This window comes from Anopheles ziemanni, chromosome 3, assembly GCF_943734765.1.
Source record: "Anopheles ziemanni chromosome 3, idAnoZiCoDA_A2_x.2, whole genome shotgun sequence".
NCBI classification, from domain to species: domain Eukaryota; kingdom Metazoa; phylum Arthropoda; class Insecta; order Diptera; family Culicidae; genus Anopheles; species Anopheles ziemanni.
Genome location: NC_080706.1, coordinates 76,092,676 through 76,112,973, shown reverse-complemented (window position 1 = coordinate 76,112,973; position 20,298 = coordinate 76,092,676). Strand labels below are relative to the sequence as shown.

General features: G+C 44.2%; 1 protein-coding gene across 1 annotated transcript in view; it reads right to left on the bottom strand.

The window, feature by feature from the left end:
• The window catches only part of LOC131287467 (beta-1-syntrophin), a 67,770-nt gene that overhangs the window by 20,615 nt on the left and 26,857 nt on the right, over positions 1-20,298 (bottom strand). Inside the window, exon 4 of the mRNA XM_058316516.1 lies at positions 4,573-4,785. Coding sequence (XP_058172499.1) covers positions 4,573-4,785 — 213 coding nt within the window. The remainder of the gene's footprint in view (positions 1-4,572; positions 4,786-20,298) is intronic.

Here is a 20,298-nt window from a genome sequence, read left to right as displayed (position 1 = left end):
AGCAACTTGATAGGGACTGCCCTTCCGTGTGCAAGGAAGTGCATGTAAAGTAGTGATTTATTCAAGATTTTATTATTTGCTTTATCCTTGCCAACCCTGGCCGGGGAACTCCGGCCGGTTAGCTGGCAGGACTCTTCTCCATTTCTTTTCACTATCTCGCAAGTCTCTTCGCTGGGCTGAGAAAACTGTAAGAAATAAACTCCTTTCCCCCGTAAGGATTGTTGTCTCTTCGGTGTTCCGGGTCGTAGGGAAGAAAGTAAAATGTAGCTTTGCAGTTCAGCTTCGTTCTATCGTTTGGTCTTTTACTTTTCCACCTACTGTTTGGGCTGGTTGTAGTTGATGTTTTATTTAAAACCAAGCCCGTTTCTATCGCCTAGCGAAAACCGACGGCAACGTTGTGGTCCCATGGGAATCTCTACGGACGAGTGAACCCGAAACCAAATCCCTGCCAAGTGAATGTTCACCCCCCGGGTTTCAAGGGTGTGCAGCGGCCGGGAGAAGCATTTTATTAGGCATGACTACTGCTGCTATTGCTGCTAGTGCTCAGCGCCCCGTGAAGCGTGAGGCGGCAGATGACTTCATCATAAATTTACGCACAAGTAAACAATTGAGCATGACATGATTGGGACGCCGGATGCTGCACTGCAACGGGCTGGTTATGAGTATTCCTTTGGAGCATCCGATGTGAATTTACGAAGCCTCTCGTTTTGGAGAGGAGAAAGGAGCAGTTTTTGTTTTGAAATAATTCATATTTACTTTATATTTTACTCACCTACACATTGTTTGTTTTGTGAAATATTGATGTTAAAAATAATGCTATAAAATAAAATTAAAAATAATGCTATAAAATTTAGAAAAATAAAGCGGGAATAATTTAACCCAAATACCTTCGTCATGAAAATATTTACTTTCGAATTATATACCACTTCATCTTATGTAAAAGTTTCGTAAGTTATATTGTATAAAATTGGAATAATTAATACATTTTCTATTTCGTACGGAAATCTGTGAACATTCGTCTTTGGAGACCCATTTGTTTATGCTCTGTTTAGTCAATCGTCTTGGGCATTCACTCGACACCTAGCATTCCCTTTTTCTATTGAATTTTAGCCACACCCGTACACCAGTAAGTACAGTTTATTTTTCACGTTGCACCGGAGTCTCTGGGAAAATCTCCGTATCGATGGCATTCGCCAAAGCATTCATCGTTTGGTGTTATCTTTCAATCGTTTCGAACAGCTCCGAGACTCTACGGATGTAAAGAACCGGAAAATAAACGGCCCACCAAGGACTGTCTGTCAACGGAAAGCGTTCATGCAGGGAAATAGGTGTACTCTCGCTGCTGGGAATGTCGAGTAGAAATGTTCCTCGACTAGATGGCCGAGCAGGTCGGTAGGAAAATGTTATCAAGCTCATTGGTTTGTCGGATAATCGATCGTTCATCGGCTTGTAAAGCTGTTCTTTTGCACGCTTTTCCTGCTTGTCTGGTATAGTTTCAAGTACGATTTCCTTTCCTCATTGCCAAGTGCCACATTTCGAAGGAAGGGCAAACAAACTTAAATCCGTTTTTACGCTCAAGTCGGATCATTTCAAAGGATTCTTTATCACTCGCTCTGAGCACACAGTTTCGGTCTCGTACGACATTTCCTGCCCTTGCCAGCCCGTACCGGCCCTGTAAGTTCTTGGGTGAAAATGAATGTCAACACAGACCAGCCGTCAAGCTGTTTCGTGATGGGAAGATCGAATATATTCTTAATCTTTCTCACAGAGGACTAAAACGGAAGTGTGGGACGTCCAGAGTGTTAAATAAATAGCAAATGTTGATTTAAAATATTTAGCACAAACCGAATGGAAATAAAATACCGAAAGCATTGGGAGCCCTGATTGGAGATGTGTGCTCGTGTGTATTTTCTTTTTCTTTGCTTAGAGAGTTTGCATTCGCCAGCAGCAAACCAAGAATTGCCGCTTGCACGTGCAGGAAATGCAAATGAGTAGGCCATTTGGGACGTAAGATTAGGTGGTCTGCTTTTGAAAAACCGAAACGAAGTCATGTATATCGATTTGGGCTATAGATTTCTTGGGTTATGACATTGGGTAAGTTATACGCACACTGAATAAGACGTGAAAAGAGTGGTGTATGATGTTAAATGAAAAAGTCAAATATAGGTTGTAAAATTCTACTCAAACGGGCATTCTATCTAAAGGATAAAAGATGTTTGCAGGCGAAACTAAACAATAGCCAAACTTTATTACGTATGCAAATCACACTACTCCGAGACGAAGGAAAATAAACCTAAATCCATGAAGAATTTGCCCCTTTACGGACTTCGTTTTCTAGCTTGTGCCGCCAACAAGTCGGTCAATGGCCGGAACGATGTCCATTCCCGTAGCTAACAATGGATCGATTCTATACGAGTTCCATCCAGCACTTTTCTCATACCGTTGAGGTCGAGGAATGAAACCAAATCTGACTAGTTGGGAAAAAAATTAGATTCCTGCTGCCCGATCAGCAAAAAGTCGTACAAGAACAATCGTTGAGGGAGAACCATCGAACAGGAAGCAAGAAAGTTCGTTTTCCGCTTAGATTATTTGCTGACACAGCTCGTGTCTTCTTGACTGTGCTATAACGTTTCCGGAACAGCCAGTAGGATGCGTGCATTGAACGTTTTGTGGAAGAAGTTTATCGGTATTTTTTGCTCTGTATCGAAAAAGTACCAGCATCGGAAAACTGCTTATCATAAGAAGCTAGTTGGCCATCAAAAAACGAAATGCAAACGAATTTCGGAATGAAAAAGAATCCCGTCCGCCAGACCGGAACCGAGTGCAATACGGGTGTGCTTTTCCCCGGCCAGTAAGGGATATATGTAGCAAAATTAAGTTGCTCATGCGAGGGTTGCAAGAAAGAAAAAATGGGGAAGAAAAACCCATCCCAGACACCCCGAGGTGATGCAGATTCATTCCGAGACCTTCGCTGCCCCCGGGATCGTTAGGTCGAGCGAAATGATGCGCAAACTGACGCTGCATTGCTGCATAATGGCTGCAGAAACCATTTAGGAGTCCGGTTCGGTCAACGGCAACGTATCCGGCCAACTCCAGTGACATTGCTGATGAGCACTTGGCTCATGAACAACGTTGGAGCATCCGGCGGCGCGCTCGTTTCAGCTGCAGTTGAGCCTTTCAATTAGCTGACAAACTTCAGTGGCATGAAATATTTATTCGCATGAAATGAGATTGCTGGTAGAAACATTCCTCCTTCCAGTGCAATTTTTTTCCGGGTGCACAGTGGAGAACGTTTGGGATGCTTATTGATGGCAAACTTAGTGTGCTGTTCAACCATTTCGTTTTTATCAAAACATAATTTAAGTTTCTGGTCACCCTGTTTTTAGTTTGAAATTAACCCACTCTACTTGATGGGTTCGTAACTCCGTTCCGTTCCCGTTGTAAACAGACTAACCACGCGTTTCTAAGTGTCAGCTTTAGTAAACAAAGTTATGCTTAGCTTTTTAAAACTTTTTGATGTGAATTCTGTGTTGCCATAGTTTCAAGAATATATTGTGCATTTTTAAGCAGTTATTGTGGTTTAATTCCGTGCAGTGTATATACGCGCGGAGCTGCTTAAAGTAAACCAACATTCTTCATGTGACTCTGAGCAAGACGATGAAACTCCATCGTTGTTTTTTTATTGCAGACAAAGCTGGATCAAATCTGCAAATACGAACCAATTCGTTTTCCGGGAGCTTCAATGTTTCTGGACCATATTCCGTAGACGCTAGTGTCGGTACGACTCCAAACAGTCACCTTCTGATGGCAGCGTCACAAGAAACATCGTGCATTCGATGCAGTCCACCTTCCGTTGAACAGCTCCGTCTGTCGTGTGCATATTTCGCTCCCCGCCCACGGCCAGTTTGTGAAATTATTGAAAACACCAGCAGTGGATGGTTGGCAAGTGTAGTTACTATCCTGTCGTAAGATGCAAAACATTCATCCCCGGGGCGGAGAATAGTTGGCGGCGTACTCGAGCAGGTGAAACTTTCAGTGCTATTTCCAGCATGAATTCTAGATCTTCCACCGGGCTACCGGAGAGATTTGGGTTTGTGCAGCGGCAAAACGTAAGTAGCAATAAATATTTATAGTTTTCCCAAGCCCGCTAGAGTCCGGTAAGCTAAGTCACAAAACACCGATAGATGTAAATGGGATGAGATCGTGTTCTTTTTTTCCTTGTTTTACTTGTCGAATCGAAAGTCAACTGCGGTGATGCATTTTCAGATTATTCACTATCCCCCCTTTTTCTCGTTACTGCTTTCTGTCGAGATGTGGTTTTATTGCAATGATGCTTTCTGTGGGAAGCAATATTCAAGTCATTTGTATATTGGATCGTTTTAACCTACGAAGCTAGCCCCATCATGATAAGTAGTTGGAGCAGGTATAAGTGACGTACTATGGTTTTTTTTGTGCACATCTTTTGAAGGAAACCCAAAGGAAAACATGGACAACACAATTAATAACCTCACAGTTGTCCACTGCTCGAAAGCGGTGCGACAGAAGTTTCAATCTCACTTCAACCACACTTACCGGGATCGTGGTACTTCAGGTTGCGGGCCAGATGGGTCAGCTGCAGCGGGATGTAGCGGGTGTCGGCACGGGGCGGGCTTCGGGGCGCAACGCCGGGCGGGGACGAAGCACTTGGGCCGAGTGGACACAGGAACGCGCGCTGCAACTCCCAGCCCACCTCGGAGATGATGCTCGCCTTCCGGAAGTACGGTGTCACTTCGCGCAGGAATTTCACTGAAACGAAAGGCAAAACCGGGTGGGAAGAATTAAAGAAACTACCATTTACCAACGGAGGTTAATGATGAACGCCTGGTGCCTGGAGAAGAGAAACAAACTGGAAAAAACACGGCCAGCGACCGTAAGTGAGCGACGGTAATTCGATAAGCACTCGGACGTAATGTGGTGGAAGTTTTTATCAGCCGCTTTTCTTCGCCACTGACCGCAAAACCGGCTAATCGGTTTCGGTCCAGAGAACTTTCGTTAGCAAAATTAGGAGAGTTTGTGTTCGCTAGCTGCACTCGACAACTTGCCTTCTTGCTAATGGTTAGTTCATATTCCGAGAGTTTGGGACGAAGGGCACAATACAATACATTTTGAGATTTTTCTGGAGAGTTAGTTAAAGTTACAAGTTTTCTCCGTTTATTGTTTCACTTGGAAAGTTCATTTCCAACAATCGCTTACAGTTTTTGCAAAAGACGCCATAAAGTATGGATCTTTAAGGTGATAACCATCTTGTAATTTTGTTAACTTTGCCACTGGCTGCAAAGCGCGGTGCTTAAAGTTCCCTCATGAAGTCATATTTTCAAGTACTAACCACACCACCGGAATATCTATTTCCATTTTCCTGTTTAGCACAATGATAATCCGCGAAAAAAGTGAGTTCTCCCTCGAACACTGCATGAATGAAAGCGTGATGACCTTTTCATGGCGTTTTCACACGATGCCAGGAGGCAACGCTTAAATGCAACGATTGCACACGACACACACACTCACACATGATGATGGAAATGGTTGCCTTTTGCTGCAGGCAGCATAAATGTTCATGGTGCTGTAAAATCGGAGATAAGTATGTTTTTTTTTCTGTCGCAGCGGGGTTTTCGTGTGCTGTATTCTCGTATGCTTTTTTCTTCTGTTTTAGTGTGCTTTTTTGCTTCTGACTAAATAGGATTCATTTTCGTGTGTTTGAAGAAGGCGTTGTGCAGATTTGCACCGACCTCATTCCTTAAATTAAGTGTTTTTGTAAAATATTATTTAGCATACAACTCTAATAGAGGGATTTAATTTTCTCTCGAAGTATGTGTTTGATAAGGAGAGCATGAAATGCAAGCCAGGTTTTTACACAATTATAAAGTTGGGGAAGGTTCTCATGTAAAGTCAAACAAGTTAATAGCATACATGTTAGACGCGAGTTAAAAAGCCACTTATCATGTCAACGGTAACGTCATTATATGTTTTCTTTGTTAGTGCTTCCCATAAAAGTCATCCTTCGAAACGAACGTACCTTCCGTTTTCCGTTCGTATGCATATGAAAATGTAACAACACCTCGTTAGCAGGGATTTGTTTCACCAAAATAACTGTCTCTCAAAAGTTATAGTTTAGACAAGCTACCTAAACATTTCCATACGTGAGTACGAATACAAAATAAGTAAAAACCTCACCGAAAAGTTTTCACTTCAAGGCACTCAGTTGCTTTTCGACAGAACGATGTACGGTTGGGTTTACTTTTTAAATGTGTGTTATCAGCAAGAGTGTTTCAGAAAAATGTTTTAAGTGGGGTGCTGTCAGGATCTTTAGGAACACACTAAGGGAATATAATAAAAAATACACACACCAGAACAGGTCTGCTGCAATATGTTTGCACAAGAGTTAGGAATCAGTTCCTCCTGCTCTTCCATTAGCAAAATTTTTCCTAAACACTTTCAAACAACCATTGAATGGGAAAGCAAAACTCATCAGTTTCTCTAACTCCTGACCGGGCAAAAAACGTTGCATCGGTTCTGCATCGAGCAACGAAGCAATTTGCTCCCACTTCTTGCGGCATTTCCAAACAACGTGTTCAATAAACTCCGGCCATCCTTCATCGGTCCTACCTCTATTCTTTCCTCCCTCTGGCAAACACCACACGCCCACTTGCTATTAGCTTGATTCGGGGCAAACCAAATGAACTTACAGTTCGATTGCTTGTGTTTGTGTGGTTGGGTAAATTTTCTTAACAGCTTCAGAACCGGGGCCCTATGCCACTTCCCGACCGACCGAAGGGACCGCGCCAGAATCGTTCCGAAAACTATTTTCACTCGTGCACAAGTTTTCCCTCGAACGTGGCGTGACGTTTGCGTCCCAGCACCGAAACGGGGGGGGGGGGGGGGGGGGGGGGGCCATTACACGGTGCAAACATATTGCTTGTTTTGGTGGTAGACTTCGGCACGTCTTGGCCCTCCCCCCCTATACCCACCGGAACGCAACGCGTGTCTGGTTGTTTCGAGGGGTTTGGTTTGAATTTTTGGCAGATAGACAAATCATTCCGCACCGAGACCGTGTTTTGCTTCGATCGGAAAACTTCCGGTTGGCCGTTTGTAGCCTTTCTCGCCAACCCGCGCTGCCTATGTCAGGCTTACGTTTTGCACTCGTGCTGAATATTTAGCTTTGAGAAAACGTGAGTTGGGTTGCACCGAACGGTTTTGCAGAAATGTTGCACTGGTAATGAGCGTTGTCAAGACGGATCTAAACGGTGACTTTTCAACTACGTGTTGTGCAGAACAAATACATGTTAATGGCTTGTGGTTTGCAAAAAGATGAAGTCTTGAATGTGTAACTCTTCCCTGCAGGCTTCCAAATCAAAGGAAATAATGTGCTGTTGATAAAAGCTGAAGATCTCTTCTTGAGCAGTATCATACTACAACGAATCTCATATTCATTAGATTGCATGCGTCCAGCCTTGGAAACGCATACAAGGGGAAACAACTCTATCGCACCTCTTCACTAATCCGTAGCAATTGAAATCGATGCAGCAATGCACTCGTTTTACGCAAACAAACTGTAATTAGAAGATCAACCGATCGGCTCAGGTGGCATCGTTGGACGTTTGCACATTTATGTTGCATTTATTTACTCCCACTTTCCGGAATGGAAAATGGAAATAAACACTCCATCGATCACACGGTGGGCATTTTGTCGTGCCTTTGTATAATTCACTTCACTGGAAAGGGACACTCTCTCTCGCATTGAGTCGTCCTTTCCCGTTTGCAACCCGCATTCAATCATCGACGATAAACAAAAACATGCAAATGCACACTCCACGAGGGACACCGGATGGGTGCGGCCGCATGAAATAAATCAACTTGCCACTTGCCGGAGCATCCGGGCCGGGTCTCCTTTGCCTTTCGAGGAGATGGCGTGTGTGTGTGTGTGTGTACCCTTTGAGCGGGAGTACTTTGCATTGGTAAGCACTGGAAAACATATCGGAGAACCGCAGGACTACCGGAAGAATTTATCGAACCGGATGCGGTAAGGGTTTGCCTTGCATTTACACGTCCTCCATACTTCTTCACTCCTCCCTGCAGTTCCCACTCATCAGTGTCCATTTACGTCGAGCGAGCTCTGTTTGCCTTCTCCCTCGGGTGGCAAAACTTACACAGCGCATCGTAAGATGAAGGTAAGCACTGGGATCAATAACTTTATCAAAGCATCCAAAAGGATTCCACCAGATCTTATAGGTTTTCCGTGTCCTACTCTGTATGCTTTCAGGACATAGCTCGACCAGCCCCTAGTAGATCGTAATGGTGCCAAATGATTTCTGTTTTCAATTACCCCGAATGCCCAGAGACGGACCCGGAGTGCATGATGCAACTTGCTGTTACTGAAGTCCGCAGTGCAGTGCAGCAACTGAAGTACCTGCCGGGCATTAAAGCATTCGATTTTGTGACCTCATTGAAGCACCACTGCTAGCCTGGGTCACATCATAAATTCACAGGCGTCCGTTCGATTACCGGAACGGCAGTGGAATGAAATATGACCGAATGGAAAACGGGGAACAAGTGCTGACTTGTTTGAACGTTACCCCGGGACTCTAGTTGACACTGTCTTCTTCGATCTCGGAGCGTTGCACGATAGCCAGATTCAGCCGCTCTTCTTCAATCTCGGAGTCACCAGATTTACCACCAAACGTTGTGATTTTTATCGACCTGTGTGAAAGAGTGGAAAGGGGGTGGATGCATGTGATGTTCAAGATGAAAATGAACAAACAAACAAACAACTCACAAGAAGATAGGTCGCAAATTCACGAAAGCCACTTGCCAGTGGACCAATTTACCTTGATCGATAAAACAAGGATCTCTGCTTCGTGGAACGCTTAGCAAAGACATAAAAATGGATCGGTTGCCGAAACAAAAAGCTGTAAGCGTTTCCACTTCACCTTTCAGTTTAAAGCGCTCGATCAGTGTTTAAGCACGACACGGTTGTAACAGTTTCGAACCCGAGGGTTCCGATGGCACTTTCCCGATGCTTATTTCTGCGCTTCTGCTAAAAGCCGATTTGTTTTTCAGAAAACTAAAGCACCATAAGGAGGATCGTTTTCCGTTTCACGGAAGAAAATACTTCATCCCGAACGGAACGTCGAATCCCCCTCCCCCAGCCGCCGGATTGGAAAGCGAAAGATTGTTTTTAACGGTTCGCGCCACTTTCTCCCGGTCGGCAGAAATACGTCGATCGAAGTACGACAAATGTTTCACGACGAATGATGGGGCAGCGCTCTCGAAGCGTACGCTTGGAACTGAAGAACGCTGGAAACCGGAACCGAAGGAGGATTTTACGGAAGTCAACTTGAAGGCAGCTTAAAAACTTCGGCGGCCATATTGAGTATTATAAACTGAGCCGATTTGAGCGCTCTCGTAATGGCGGCGGAGTGTGCAATAGTGTGGGGATGGTAAGAGTTTCATTCGTCGTTAGTGCTTGGAAAGAATTTGATTTAAAGTTTTCGAAGTCCGTCCGATATTTTACCTTTTTTTTAGCGAAAAACGAAAGAGGATTTAATTGACTTAAAATCAATTACTGTGAACAAAAAGTCCCTAGAGGTATGCAAGTTAGTACCTTAAAAGCATTTGACATTTTTATAAATAATTGGTTGTGAAATGTAAGAAATTTTCAATTTCAATGTGAGAAATTGAGTATAAATGTAGGCGTAGTTAACAACATTATAAGGATACGGAAAAAATATTGCTAATTATGCTGCTAATTAATTTTAATAGTAGCATAATCAGTAGCATATACAAATCGTAGAAAAATCCGAATGTTTTCTTCAACATTATATTTTTTTATGCTGTGTTTCACCGCAGCGAAAATCAATACAATGATGAAAATGAACATTAATGTTTACGGCGGTCCGTTGGGTGTTGGCTGGCTGATTTTCCATTACATGTTTGAGTAGCGAGAAACACGACAAATGGCTGCAGCACTTCGCCACCGTCGGTCGAAGCAAAACGCAGAAGAAATATATCGAACCAGCGTAGCCGTTCGCCACCGCATCGCCATCGCAACTCCGCCGGGAGTTGTTCAGCAGCAACGAAGTGCAAAGCCTTCGGCTAACATTAAAATACACGGTTATTATTTGCCACGGTTTGCACAACAGCGAAGAAAGGCCGGCAAATAAACAACAACGGTCAAAGTAATAAATTTGTAGCCCTCCGCTGTTTCTGCTTATTATCCGTTCCGGTTCGGTTTGGTTGTGTGCTTTGTTTGGGCGTTTGTTTACACTGCCATCTTGTGCGGCTGTCGGATGCTGCCCTGCGGCAAACGGAGGCCAAACACATACGAACAGCAAGAAGTGGCTCTCTAAAAAACAGAAAATGGTTGCCACCGGCCTATTCCGGCGCTCTACGCCGAATGCAATGATTGCAACGAAAGCGAGCAATTTCTACGAAACGAGATGATGTTTTTGGAGGAAAATTTAGGCTGCCATTTTTATTTGTTTTTCCCTCATCCTGTAACGTAGATCGCTCCCAAGCGTAAGGTTATTTTATTTTTCCGAACCGGCACCAACGTACGAGGGAAGACAAAACAGAAACCAGCCAAAACCTACCTCCGGGGCGTACGAGCCTTTTATTTTTCCAGAGCATGTTTTCCATCCTACCTCGCCTGAAGTGTGCACCTGCGCAAGTTGATTGCTTAGTGCTGTAATAATGGCGAGCGCATTAACCTTCCGGTGTGGTGCCTTCGAAGGGCGGAAGCATAAGGGCCGACAGCATCATTCGTTCGTTCGAGTGGAAATGGGCACGATGGGGGAGTGCAGCGTTTTTCCGAGTGCTGCATTACCACGTTCCGTGTCTGCTGAAAGGGAAGCCACAACAATTGTACACGGTGTCGACTGGCTGCTCGGTGGACTTGGTGGAGCAAGTACGACCGGACAAATGAATTCATTTACAGAATTGCTATGAGAGGCTTCCGTGATGTGTAATAGAAATTTTCAAGAATTATGTTTAAAGGATCGTTTCCAGCAAAACAGCCATTTTGAACCATTTCGATGAGTATTTTTCTTGGAACGGTAAAACATTATTTTATCGTGCTTCACTGTCGAATCCGTGTATTCAGGTTAAAATTGGTTTTCCTTCAACTTTGTGCATCGGTCCAAATTTGTTTAACATCGAATCTTGGTCACGAATCGAACGAAGCGCTTTAAGAAAAACATCATACCCTCAAATGCGCAACAAGTTCCGTGCTGACCGTGTCCGTAAATTGCCCTTTCCCTCGATGGTACGATGCATTCCGAACGGAATGGGAAATAAGACATAAAATAAAAAAAGGACCGAATGCTTCAAACGATTCTTTGATTAAATATTCAGCAGCACCAGCTAGCCACCAGGCAGCGGCCAGCAGCAGCACACGCTCGAGAGCATTTTAATTTCAAAAAGAAAGGAACCGGAGGAAAAACACACGAATGCAGAAAGACCCCATCATCATCATCATCACCGGCAAAGCCGTACGAGGGTTTGGGGATTTTTTCGAAGGTAAATATGTACACCTTGCTTTTCGTGCCGTAGGTTCGTGCACGGTTACCCGGAAGCTCCTAGCGTCTGTGCTTGACTGACCAAATGGGTGAAGGAAAGGAAAAACTCTCACACCATTTTCCAGGAACGGAAAACACGGCATAATTGATCTGCCAACATAAGCGTTAAGGTGCTTCTGGCTAGTTTGGGGTATCTGGTTGTGGGTGTGATTCTTAAAGTTCGTCGGAATTTCAAACAACTAGAGTCCTCCCTTGAAAGGTTCCGTAAAATTTTGTTATAAAAGTCTCCAGATGTTGTTGTAAAATAGTTTGTCGAAAATCAAAGATTTTTTCAGGCTAGGGAAAAATGCTGCTACAACCCGACACAATCCTAGCACGTTCCTGTGCCAAGAAGCTACCGGATGATTCATGATAGGCCAGCGCTATCTCGGCAACGTATCTTTACGAGTGGACATCGTTTCGCCATCGTGTTTTCCACCCTGCACTGCAGTTAATTACACGGTTGGCTTTTGTGTTCGGGCTTTCCTTTTTTTTCTCTGTTCACTCCCTGTAAACATTTTCCCTTATCCAAATGTGCCATTGTTGTGCCCTTTTGTCTTGTGACTTTTAATGCAAAACAAACACAGTCGTTTCACCAGCCCACTTTGTTCCGGTCTTGATCTTTGCTGTTTTTTTTTTTTTTTTTGTTGCTGCTGTTTCGGTTCCTGGTCTCCACATCGAACCACCATTTTGTCGGTGGGAAAGCACACCGAAACAACACAATCAGTGCGCCTCGGTTGCTCGGTAATAATGACCCCGAAAGGTAAACCCACTCACAGAATATTATGGTGGCACTCAGAGATGGTGGCGGGGAACTGGAAAAAAACTCTTCAAGAAAGGTGCGTGTAGTTGGCACAGTGGAGCACGTTGAGGAAGGGAAACAGAAAAAAAGCGCATGCTAAAAACATAACAAGACCGATAAGAGAAACACAACAAGTTGCTTCCGAAGCGTGGGCGTTACGCTTCCGCCGCCCGGTGGAAAAGCTTCGTATAATAGACAAAACAAGGGATGAAAGAAAGCTACAGAACGACGCACACATAGACAAAATAGAAGTAAAAAACACACACAAAACAATTATCGCCCACCGAACGGTAGTGTGCACGAACCGTTCAGCTTTCCCTTGGGGGGAATCGGAAAGTGAAGGAGATAAAAGAAACACTCTAGCAACAAAGAACATCCCCGGAGGCTGGAAAATTGGGGAAATGCTTAGCCGCTGTCCCGTTGCCATGTCCCAGGGTTTCCTTATGAGGTGCTTTTTTTCTTTGGCCGCCCATCAAAAAGGGATCAGAAGCACACCTCTAACGCCCGACTTGAAGGTTTCCAATCGAAGCCTGCAAACGAACGGAAAAGCGACACTGACAAATTAATACAGAAACAAAGCACAACTTCACAAAAAAAAACAGAAATCTAAAAAAAAGGTAAGATAAAGGGAACACGCAAAGCGAAAAAGGTGAAATTGCTTGTCCCTCATTTAAAAAAAAAAAAGAAACGGTGTCCAGTTGCCGACATCTATCACGTTTCTCGCTGGTAGTCAACCGTAATTTTGCTTCATTTCGTACTTTGTTCTACGGCTTTGAAATAGAATACTGCAAGCAAACCGGCCACGCCAGATGAAAGAGGGTTGAATTTCTAGCTGGCGAACGAAAAGGACGCCAGCAAAAGCGAAGACGATCCCCGGGCCACTTCGTCCAGTGCGACATCAGCTTCAAGGGCTGCGCCGGGTACTAACACCGGTATCCTCTTGCTGTTGAAACGTCAAACAAAAAGGAAAGCGGTAGGGTTCATGTTCCTTTTTTCTCGCAATTTTTTCCTCCACTTTTCCGCGTGCTCTACTGGACTCATTAGACGATCGTTCGCTGCCATTTTCCTTTTGCTTTTGCTTTTGCTTCCCTGACCATCGGTTTGCTTCCACCGTTGGCTGATCAAGAGATAACGGCCTGCGGGCAAAAGGTTAGCAGTGGCGGACCAACCACTCTTTTTGGCACAATTGCCCGCATGTCAGCGGGGAAAGTGTTTTCCCGTCGCGCGAGACGCCAACACCAGCCGCGAATCCCTTTTCTTCCTTTGGGATGATGTTTTTTTTTATTATTTTCTTTGCGACGTGAAACAATGTGCCGTAACGACCGAATCTGGGCGAATGTTACGTTGTTCCAGGGTTTTATGGGGGAGACTGTTGAGCGTGCGCCATACCGGCTTATATTATTTCACAATATCTTCGTTAGGTAGTGCTATTGTGCTCTGTTGGTAGTTACTTTGAGCAACATCAATTTGGAATCGATAGCTTTTTTATATTGCACACTCATTTTTATCAGTTATCTCTTCAAAAACGGGTTTTTTTGCAACTTATTATGTTACAATTTCATGAAAATTTGATGGTGGTATTACTTTTATTTTCTTTAATCTCCGTACTCTGATTGCATTTAGTCAGTACTTCACAATGAACTTGTTGTAGTCATTTACAATTGACGACAGAAAAAATATGTTGAAAAAAGTATAGATTTTGTTTCTACCTTCGACATTTAAACGACGAAAATGATGCCGTCCGCTCAATTTTCTATGTACCAGCATTACGCTAGTTAAAACCAAATAATTTAATTTTGTCATGCTTTGTAACCAGTTTTCCTGAGTCACAAAATAATCCTTGAAACGTAAATTGAGGTACCATTAAAAATACATCTTCTAATCTCTTGTGCTTGATTTTAACTCTGATAAACATTCAACTTAAAGTTGTGTTTTATAGTTTAGTTTTATACAAAATTAGCGAATACCACATTTTACTTTTTAATTGAATATCCCAAATGCTAACGCAAAAAAATGACGTTTAATGATCTTTCTTTGTCAAAAAATAAATCGAAAAATACATTTGCATAATTCTCACATTTTTATTTCCTTAATTTCCTTCGTCGACAGTCAATTCACAAATTCATAACATTAAAATTTAAAAATAAAAAACGTGGGCAAAAAGTACGGGCCCCTAAGGGGTTTAATAATGATTGAAAAATGTCTCAGGATTATCGAAGTTGGATGTGTGACTCAATAGTTGTGCCATAGACAAACACGTAAATCATTCTATTTCAAATACTTCTAATTTATTATGTGAATTGGGATTTCTAAAACGGAAATCTTCAATTTTTATCTCTGATCCGCCTGGAAAGATTATTTAAACCTTTATGCTGAACGAATCAATATAGATTATTCTGAAAAAAGCCGTTAAGCCTTTCGAATGAGTTTTCATCGGATTTTTCTACGACGACAAGATTACCAGTCCCTCCCCCGCCCCCTCCTGCCATCCCTTGGGTAGGCCTATAACAGGCGTTCTTCAGAAATAAATGCTCCCATTGAAAGGAACAAGGAGTGACGCAAAAAGTATCACTCACGAGGAAAAACAAAATGGCCACAAAAGTATGGCGGCTAGTTCGATCCATTGCCGTCAGCACAGACCGAAGCAATCAGTGTTGAAAAAAAGAAAATAAAACAAGGACACACGATCGCTTCCCACACTTCAGGGAGATCAAATTTAATCCATCACTGTCGCAACCGGTCGGCCCATTATGCGCGCACTCGATTCCACTCAATCGATACTCCCCGGGGTCGCTGCGGTGTTGTCGATGTTGACGAACCTCATCCGTCGCCGACGGGTCACCTCGCTGCGCCTTCGTCCACTTCCTCCCACACGTCATTGTTTGCCATTTTTCCAAGCGGCGAAGCGACACCGGAAACACCGCAGGGCATCGAGCGAACGCCGGGAGGGCACGGCAGGCATTTTTAAAATATTTTTCACGCCACACGCCGGGAACTTCATCCCGGGAAAATAAAAGACAAATAAATGAACCCTACCGCCGATGCAGCGCGTGCCCGGGCCGGGTGTCGTGACGCGACGTGGAAAATACAGTGTCGCCAGATGATATGATTTTCCCATCGCTATATGTGCTTTATCATTTTTCTCACCCTACCTTTTTTCCTACCTTGCATGCGTAAACCGATGATGCCTTTCCGGCACGAAGCTCCGACCCACCAGTCGTCACCCGGCGCCGCGGGTGTCATTAATTTAAGCGTACTTCATCTCACTTGTCAAAAGTGGGAAACCAAATCCGCTCTTCCGCCACCCCGAAAAAGGGGGAAACGGGTGACGGAAACGGTTAAAAATGGTGGAAAAAAAGAACCCACTTTTCACGGAGGAAGGCAACGCATAAAAGTGCAGGAAAGCACGGGCAAGAGCGCTTCCAATGGGATCGTTTCGCTGCGAAATACAATCCACACGGTGGCGGGAAAATAATCAATGTCACAAAAGGCACCGGTTGTCTTTTATGGGCGTAAAAATCCGTATCCGGGGAAACCTCCGCATCGACGCGCTAGACGAGCTTTTGCAAGCGAGACAAAATAATGAACTCTTTATTTCACCTCGGCAGTCCGTCACGAGGCATAAAATTTATTCATTATTTCGAAGGAAAATTACTGCACATTTAAACATTGTACCTTCTATTGAGGAGCATGATTTTCCCGTGGCATATGAATTGATGGTTTATCAACAACTTTTTTCTAGCATTTATTTGCCCCTGTTCGTTCTTCATACAAAACGGAACGGGTAGCTTATAACTATACTATACAAGTGCCAAATATCACGTCCTTCAACGACGCCATCCTTTAAACCGACGTCGAAAATGTGAAAATGCTTTTACGCCTGCCCGTATATTTGCTGTCCTAAATAAATGACATCCTTTCACGTCCGTGCGCCCCAAAGAAACCCTTCAAACTGCCAGATGGACTCGCTAAAATTATTGCATAAATTTTACACACCTTCCGCAACGCTCTCGTCCTACAACACGTGTTGGTGAAAAAGCCTGCATACATGTTCGTGACAGTAACACACCGATTAATGTACTATTTGCCTTGAGTTGTCCGTACCGCTTTTCATTAGCATACATATACATCGTTTTTGCTGCATTCGTACTCCCACCCACACTCACACACACACGTGTTGGACACGAACACGAAATGATAAACATTTGTGGCACTCCTGTGGCAAACGGGGCTGTTGGAAAATCTTCCACTTTCAGCAGTAGGAAGAGCCTTTTACCGTAGAGGGCGTCGTAGAAAGCTTCTGTACAAATAAATGTGGGTGTCGGCAGGGTTCTCCAGGACATCGGGTGGTTTTTCTTCTTGGAGTGTCGAAATGAAGGGATGGGAGGAGGGGTGCTGAGGTAAATATGTAAATCATTTAACCCCTCGTACATCAAAACGGCGTATCGTTTGCGAGTGGGTTTACGTTTTTCCCGACGCCTCCTTCTCGACGAACAAGAACGAGATCAAGCCGAACCGAACGAAGAATCCATAAGGCGTTTTTCCTCGTTACGGACGAAAAAAACCACCCATAAAAACACCCGTGAAATCCTCCTTTCCAGAGCCTCGAGGAACAACGATGATTGAGAGTGCGATACACATCACCGTTGCTTGGAGACGACCTTAGATCGTTCGAGCGTCTTATGGTATCAATCGTTCGGCTTGTAAGGGATAAGCACCACCGGTCCCCGTTCGGCAGGCGGTTGGTAAAGCGAGTCCATCAATTATCTCCCGAAAGCTTACCGTCCGAAAGCTTCAGAGAGCCGGGAGTTACAGGTTGCGTGGCGTTGCGAGTGGAACGTGGGACAACAAAAGATATGCTACGAGTGAAAAATTGTTCCTTTTAGGTTACACAAAACACTGAAGAGCATCCTTTATCGAGACATTAACTACAATTTGGGTGGAATACTCTTATGTTTTATACTTCCCTGCAATCCTAGAACGTTATAAACGATTAGCTTAAATGTGTATTGCTAAGAACATCTAGGAAACACCTCTACTATATGGTCTTTGCTGCTAGGTAAGATGGTTATTAAGTACCTTTTCTCTGCATGCCTTGTAGAATCTAACCTTAATCTTAGCATTTCAGACTGAGGAGAATCTCGTTTGCAATAATATTATGTGAAGCTGTCGACTCCGCCTGAAAAAAGATCTCAACTCTAAAAAAAGGAATGCACCTACTCGCCGCTGCAGCTGAAATGCTGTCATAAGAAGCTCCCTTTTTAGGACGAAGCGAATTGCAAAAACCTACACGAGGTACGACTAAAAACCTCCCACGTTAGGAATGGAAATGCTCGTATAGAAACGTACCAAGCGCACCGCTCGAGCGGTGAGAAATAGTCATCAACGTGATTTATCCCCTGTACGATGTGCCTCAAGCGATTCGTCGCCATCGCCTGATGCCTGAGAACTCGAGCTCCAAGCGTCTTACCGTCTCCCAGCCAGAAATGTTCGGCCGAACAATGGCCCGAACCGAAATAAAACGCTCCATTGCCTCCCACACCTCGGTGAAGATGGCTCGGTGGGGACGTTACCATCACCGCCAAGCGCCTTGAGTAGGGACTGCTTTGTCCACACGTGATTTCCCCAAGGCACTCGAGAAAAGAAGAAACCTCCGCCTAAACGATGTAGATTGTTTTTCTCGTACGACCGAGAGGGTGGACGGTATCTCGTCGGAGGTTCGTCTGTTGGAACAATCGCTCCACACACGGGCAAAGGTACCGTTTATGGCTCAGCTTTCGCGTCGACGATACCTGTCCGTGGCAGAGTGTAGTGTAACACGGTGTGTGTGCGGCGTCAGAGGGATGAGTTCCAACTTCTGGCAGGATGGGCTACGGTGTCTGAAGACCGGTTACGCCATATCGAACATCCCGAGTGCTCGAGTAGTACTCCCTGCAAGTGACAGCACCACCACAACCACCGCCACTATCCTCCAACAGCGTTGTCGGTAGCGGAAAACCCGAATCGTGCGGTCATGGTTGGTGCAGGCATCGGTTGGTCTTTGTTCCAGTCGCCCACGGGCGGTCGACAATTGAAACCCACCTCAAGGTCCACACCGGCTGATCGAGTCGAAGGACCTAGAAGCTTCGCCGAAGCCTTACGGAATCCCAGCCGCCGGGAGCGTACGTCCCAGCCATTTGATACACTCAATTTGGGATGGAATCTGCATGATGATATATGTGCGAATTGCTCAGAACTTCGCTCGCCGACAGCGAGTTTTCTTACGGCCAGTACTGTGGGGGGAGAGTTTGGTTCTGAAGTTCTGAACTGTTTGCCCTAAGTATGGCCCACTGGCTCGAAGGTGCTCTAAGAATCTCGGTCCTTTGCGCTCGTTTTTTTCTGTGAGAATCCAGCTGGCAGTGCGAAGAGCAAGGGTTCGGAGTAAACTTTCAGCACCATCAACGCCTCGTACGTAATCGGCCGAAGCGACCCGACTTGCGAGGGGCTTACCAAATACTTTAACAGTGGACCAAACCCGTAGTCTATCGTCCCGTAGATCCTCGCGCTCTCCGGGCTGTGTAATGTCTGCGTGGGATGGTTTCGGTGGATCATAAATTAAATCACATCCGCCCATATTCCGGTGCGCCCTTCGGCCAAAGTCAGAGGACTTGAGGGTCCTCCAGTCCAGGAGCACTGAATACCTGCGCTGCTACTGGTGAAAACAAAAAGTCCAAACCTCTTGTGATGCTTGACTTCCGAAAGTGGTACACGCCATGACTCCTTTCATCACCGCGCCCCACTTCTTTCCGGGTTGATCCAACGAAATGTGCAATTTGTCTCGTGGGTGGCTTTCGGTGGTGGTGGCGTTTACCTCTAATGGCGCTAGCGTTTGCTCTCGGGCATGGGGTTACCTTTCTTAATTATTCACGCACCTGCGTGTGCCTGTGTGGGATGATGTGGAAGTGCGTATGTGTGGGTTTGCGAGATTGAGACGTAAAGAAGCCGTCCATGATTTATCGACGCCATCGCCTAAGATGGAGCAGATTTTCGTCTTTTTGGTTGCAACGTAAATAGAAGACCTACTCTATCCTTAACGCTCCATTGATTTCGATAATGGTAAATCTGTTTTCTCTTCATTAGCCATTTATAGAAAGTTCGAATACTCTGACTACCTTATTCATGAACAAAACCCTTAAAAGAGCGTAGTATCCTCCTTCAATAGAAATTCATTTGAAATCGATCATATTTACTTAAGGTTACAAACATTAGTTATTCGGTAGACCAATTTTGAAGAGCTTGCCAACTCACTCTGGAACTAAACGCAGGAAGATGATTTAGTTCTGTTCACCGAAAACAGCTTATTTATATAGACAAGCTAGTAACACATTCATGTTTTTGAAGTAATCTACAGTTTCGTGCATCTGCTACTAGAGTAAAAACTACTGTTTCGATGGAATGAAGATATTATTGGCAATTGCTTTTTAATCCTTTTCATACTACAACAAGATATTCATGAACGTTCTACAGGATCAATGTTTTTCAAGAAGGCTAATTAATGATTTTTGAAATTTAATTTGAACTTTAAGCTTCTTGCATCCCATCAACGATTTAATAAGTAATATTTCCAGATGTGCTGCTTTGTTTTGTGCATCTTTTAATTGTTGTCTAGTTTTTGTTAGTAAGTTTTTGGCATACTTCTCGTCTGTCATTGTTATTCAAATTTAGAACCATCGCAGAAATTCTTAGAATTCCAATAAAACTCAATCATTCAGTTTTACTGCCAAACTGTCAATAGAAGTTAAATTTTTATTCCCTCAGCTATCGTATTCGACTCTTCATTGCAATCGACGTTCGTGAACCACAGTCCTACACTCACAGACATATGAGCTTTCTGTTCGGTTGCGTTGCGGTTCCTTTCCCTGTCATGCG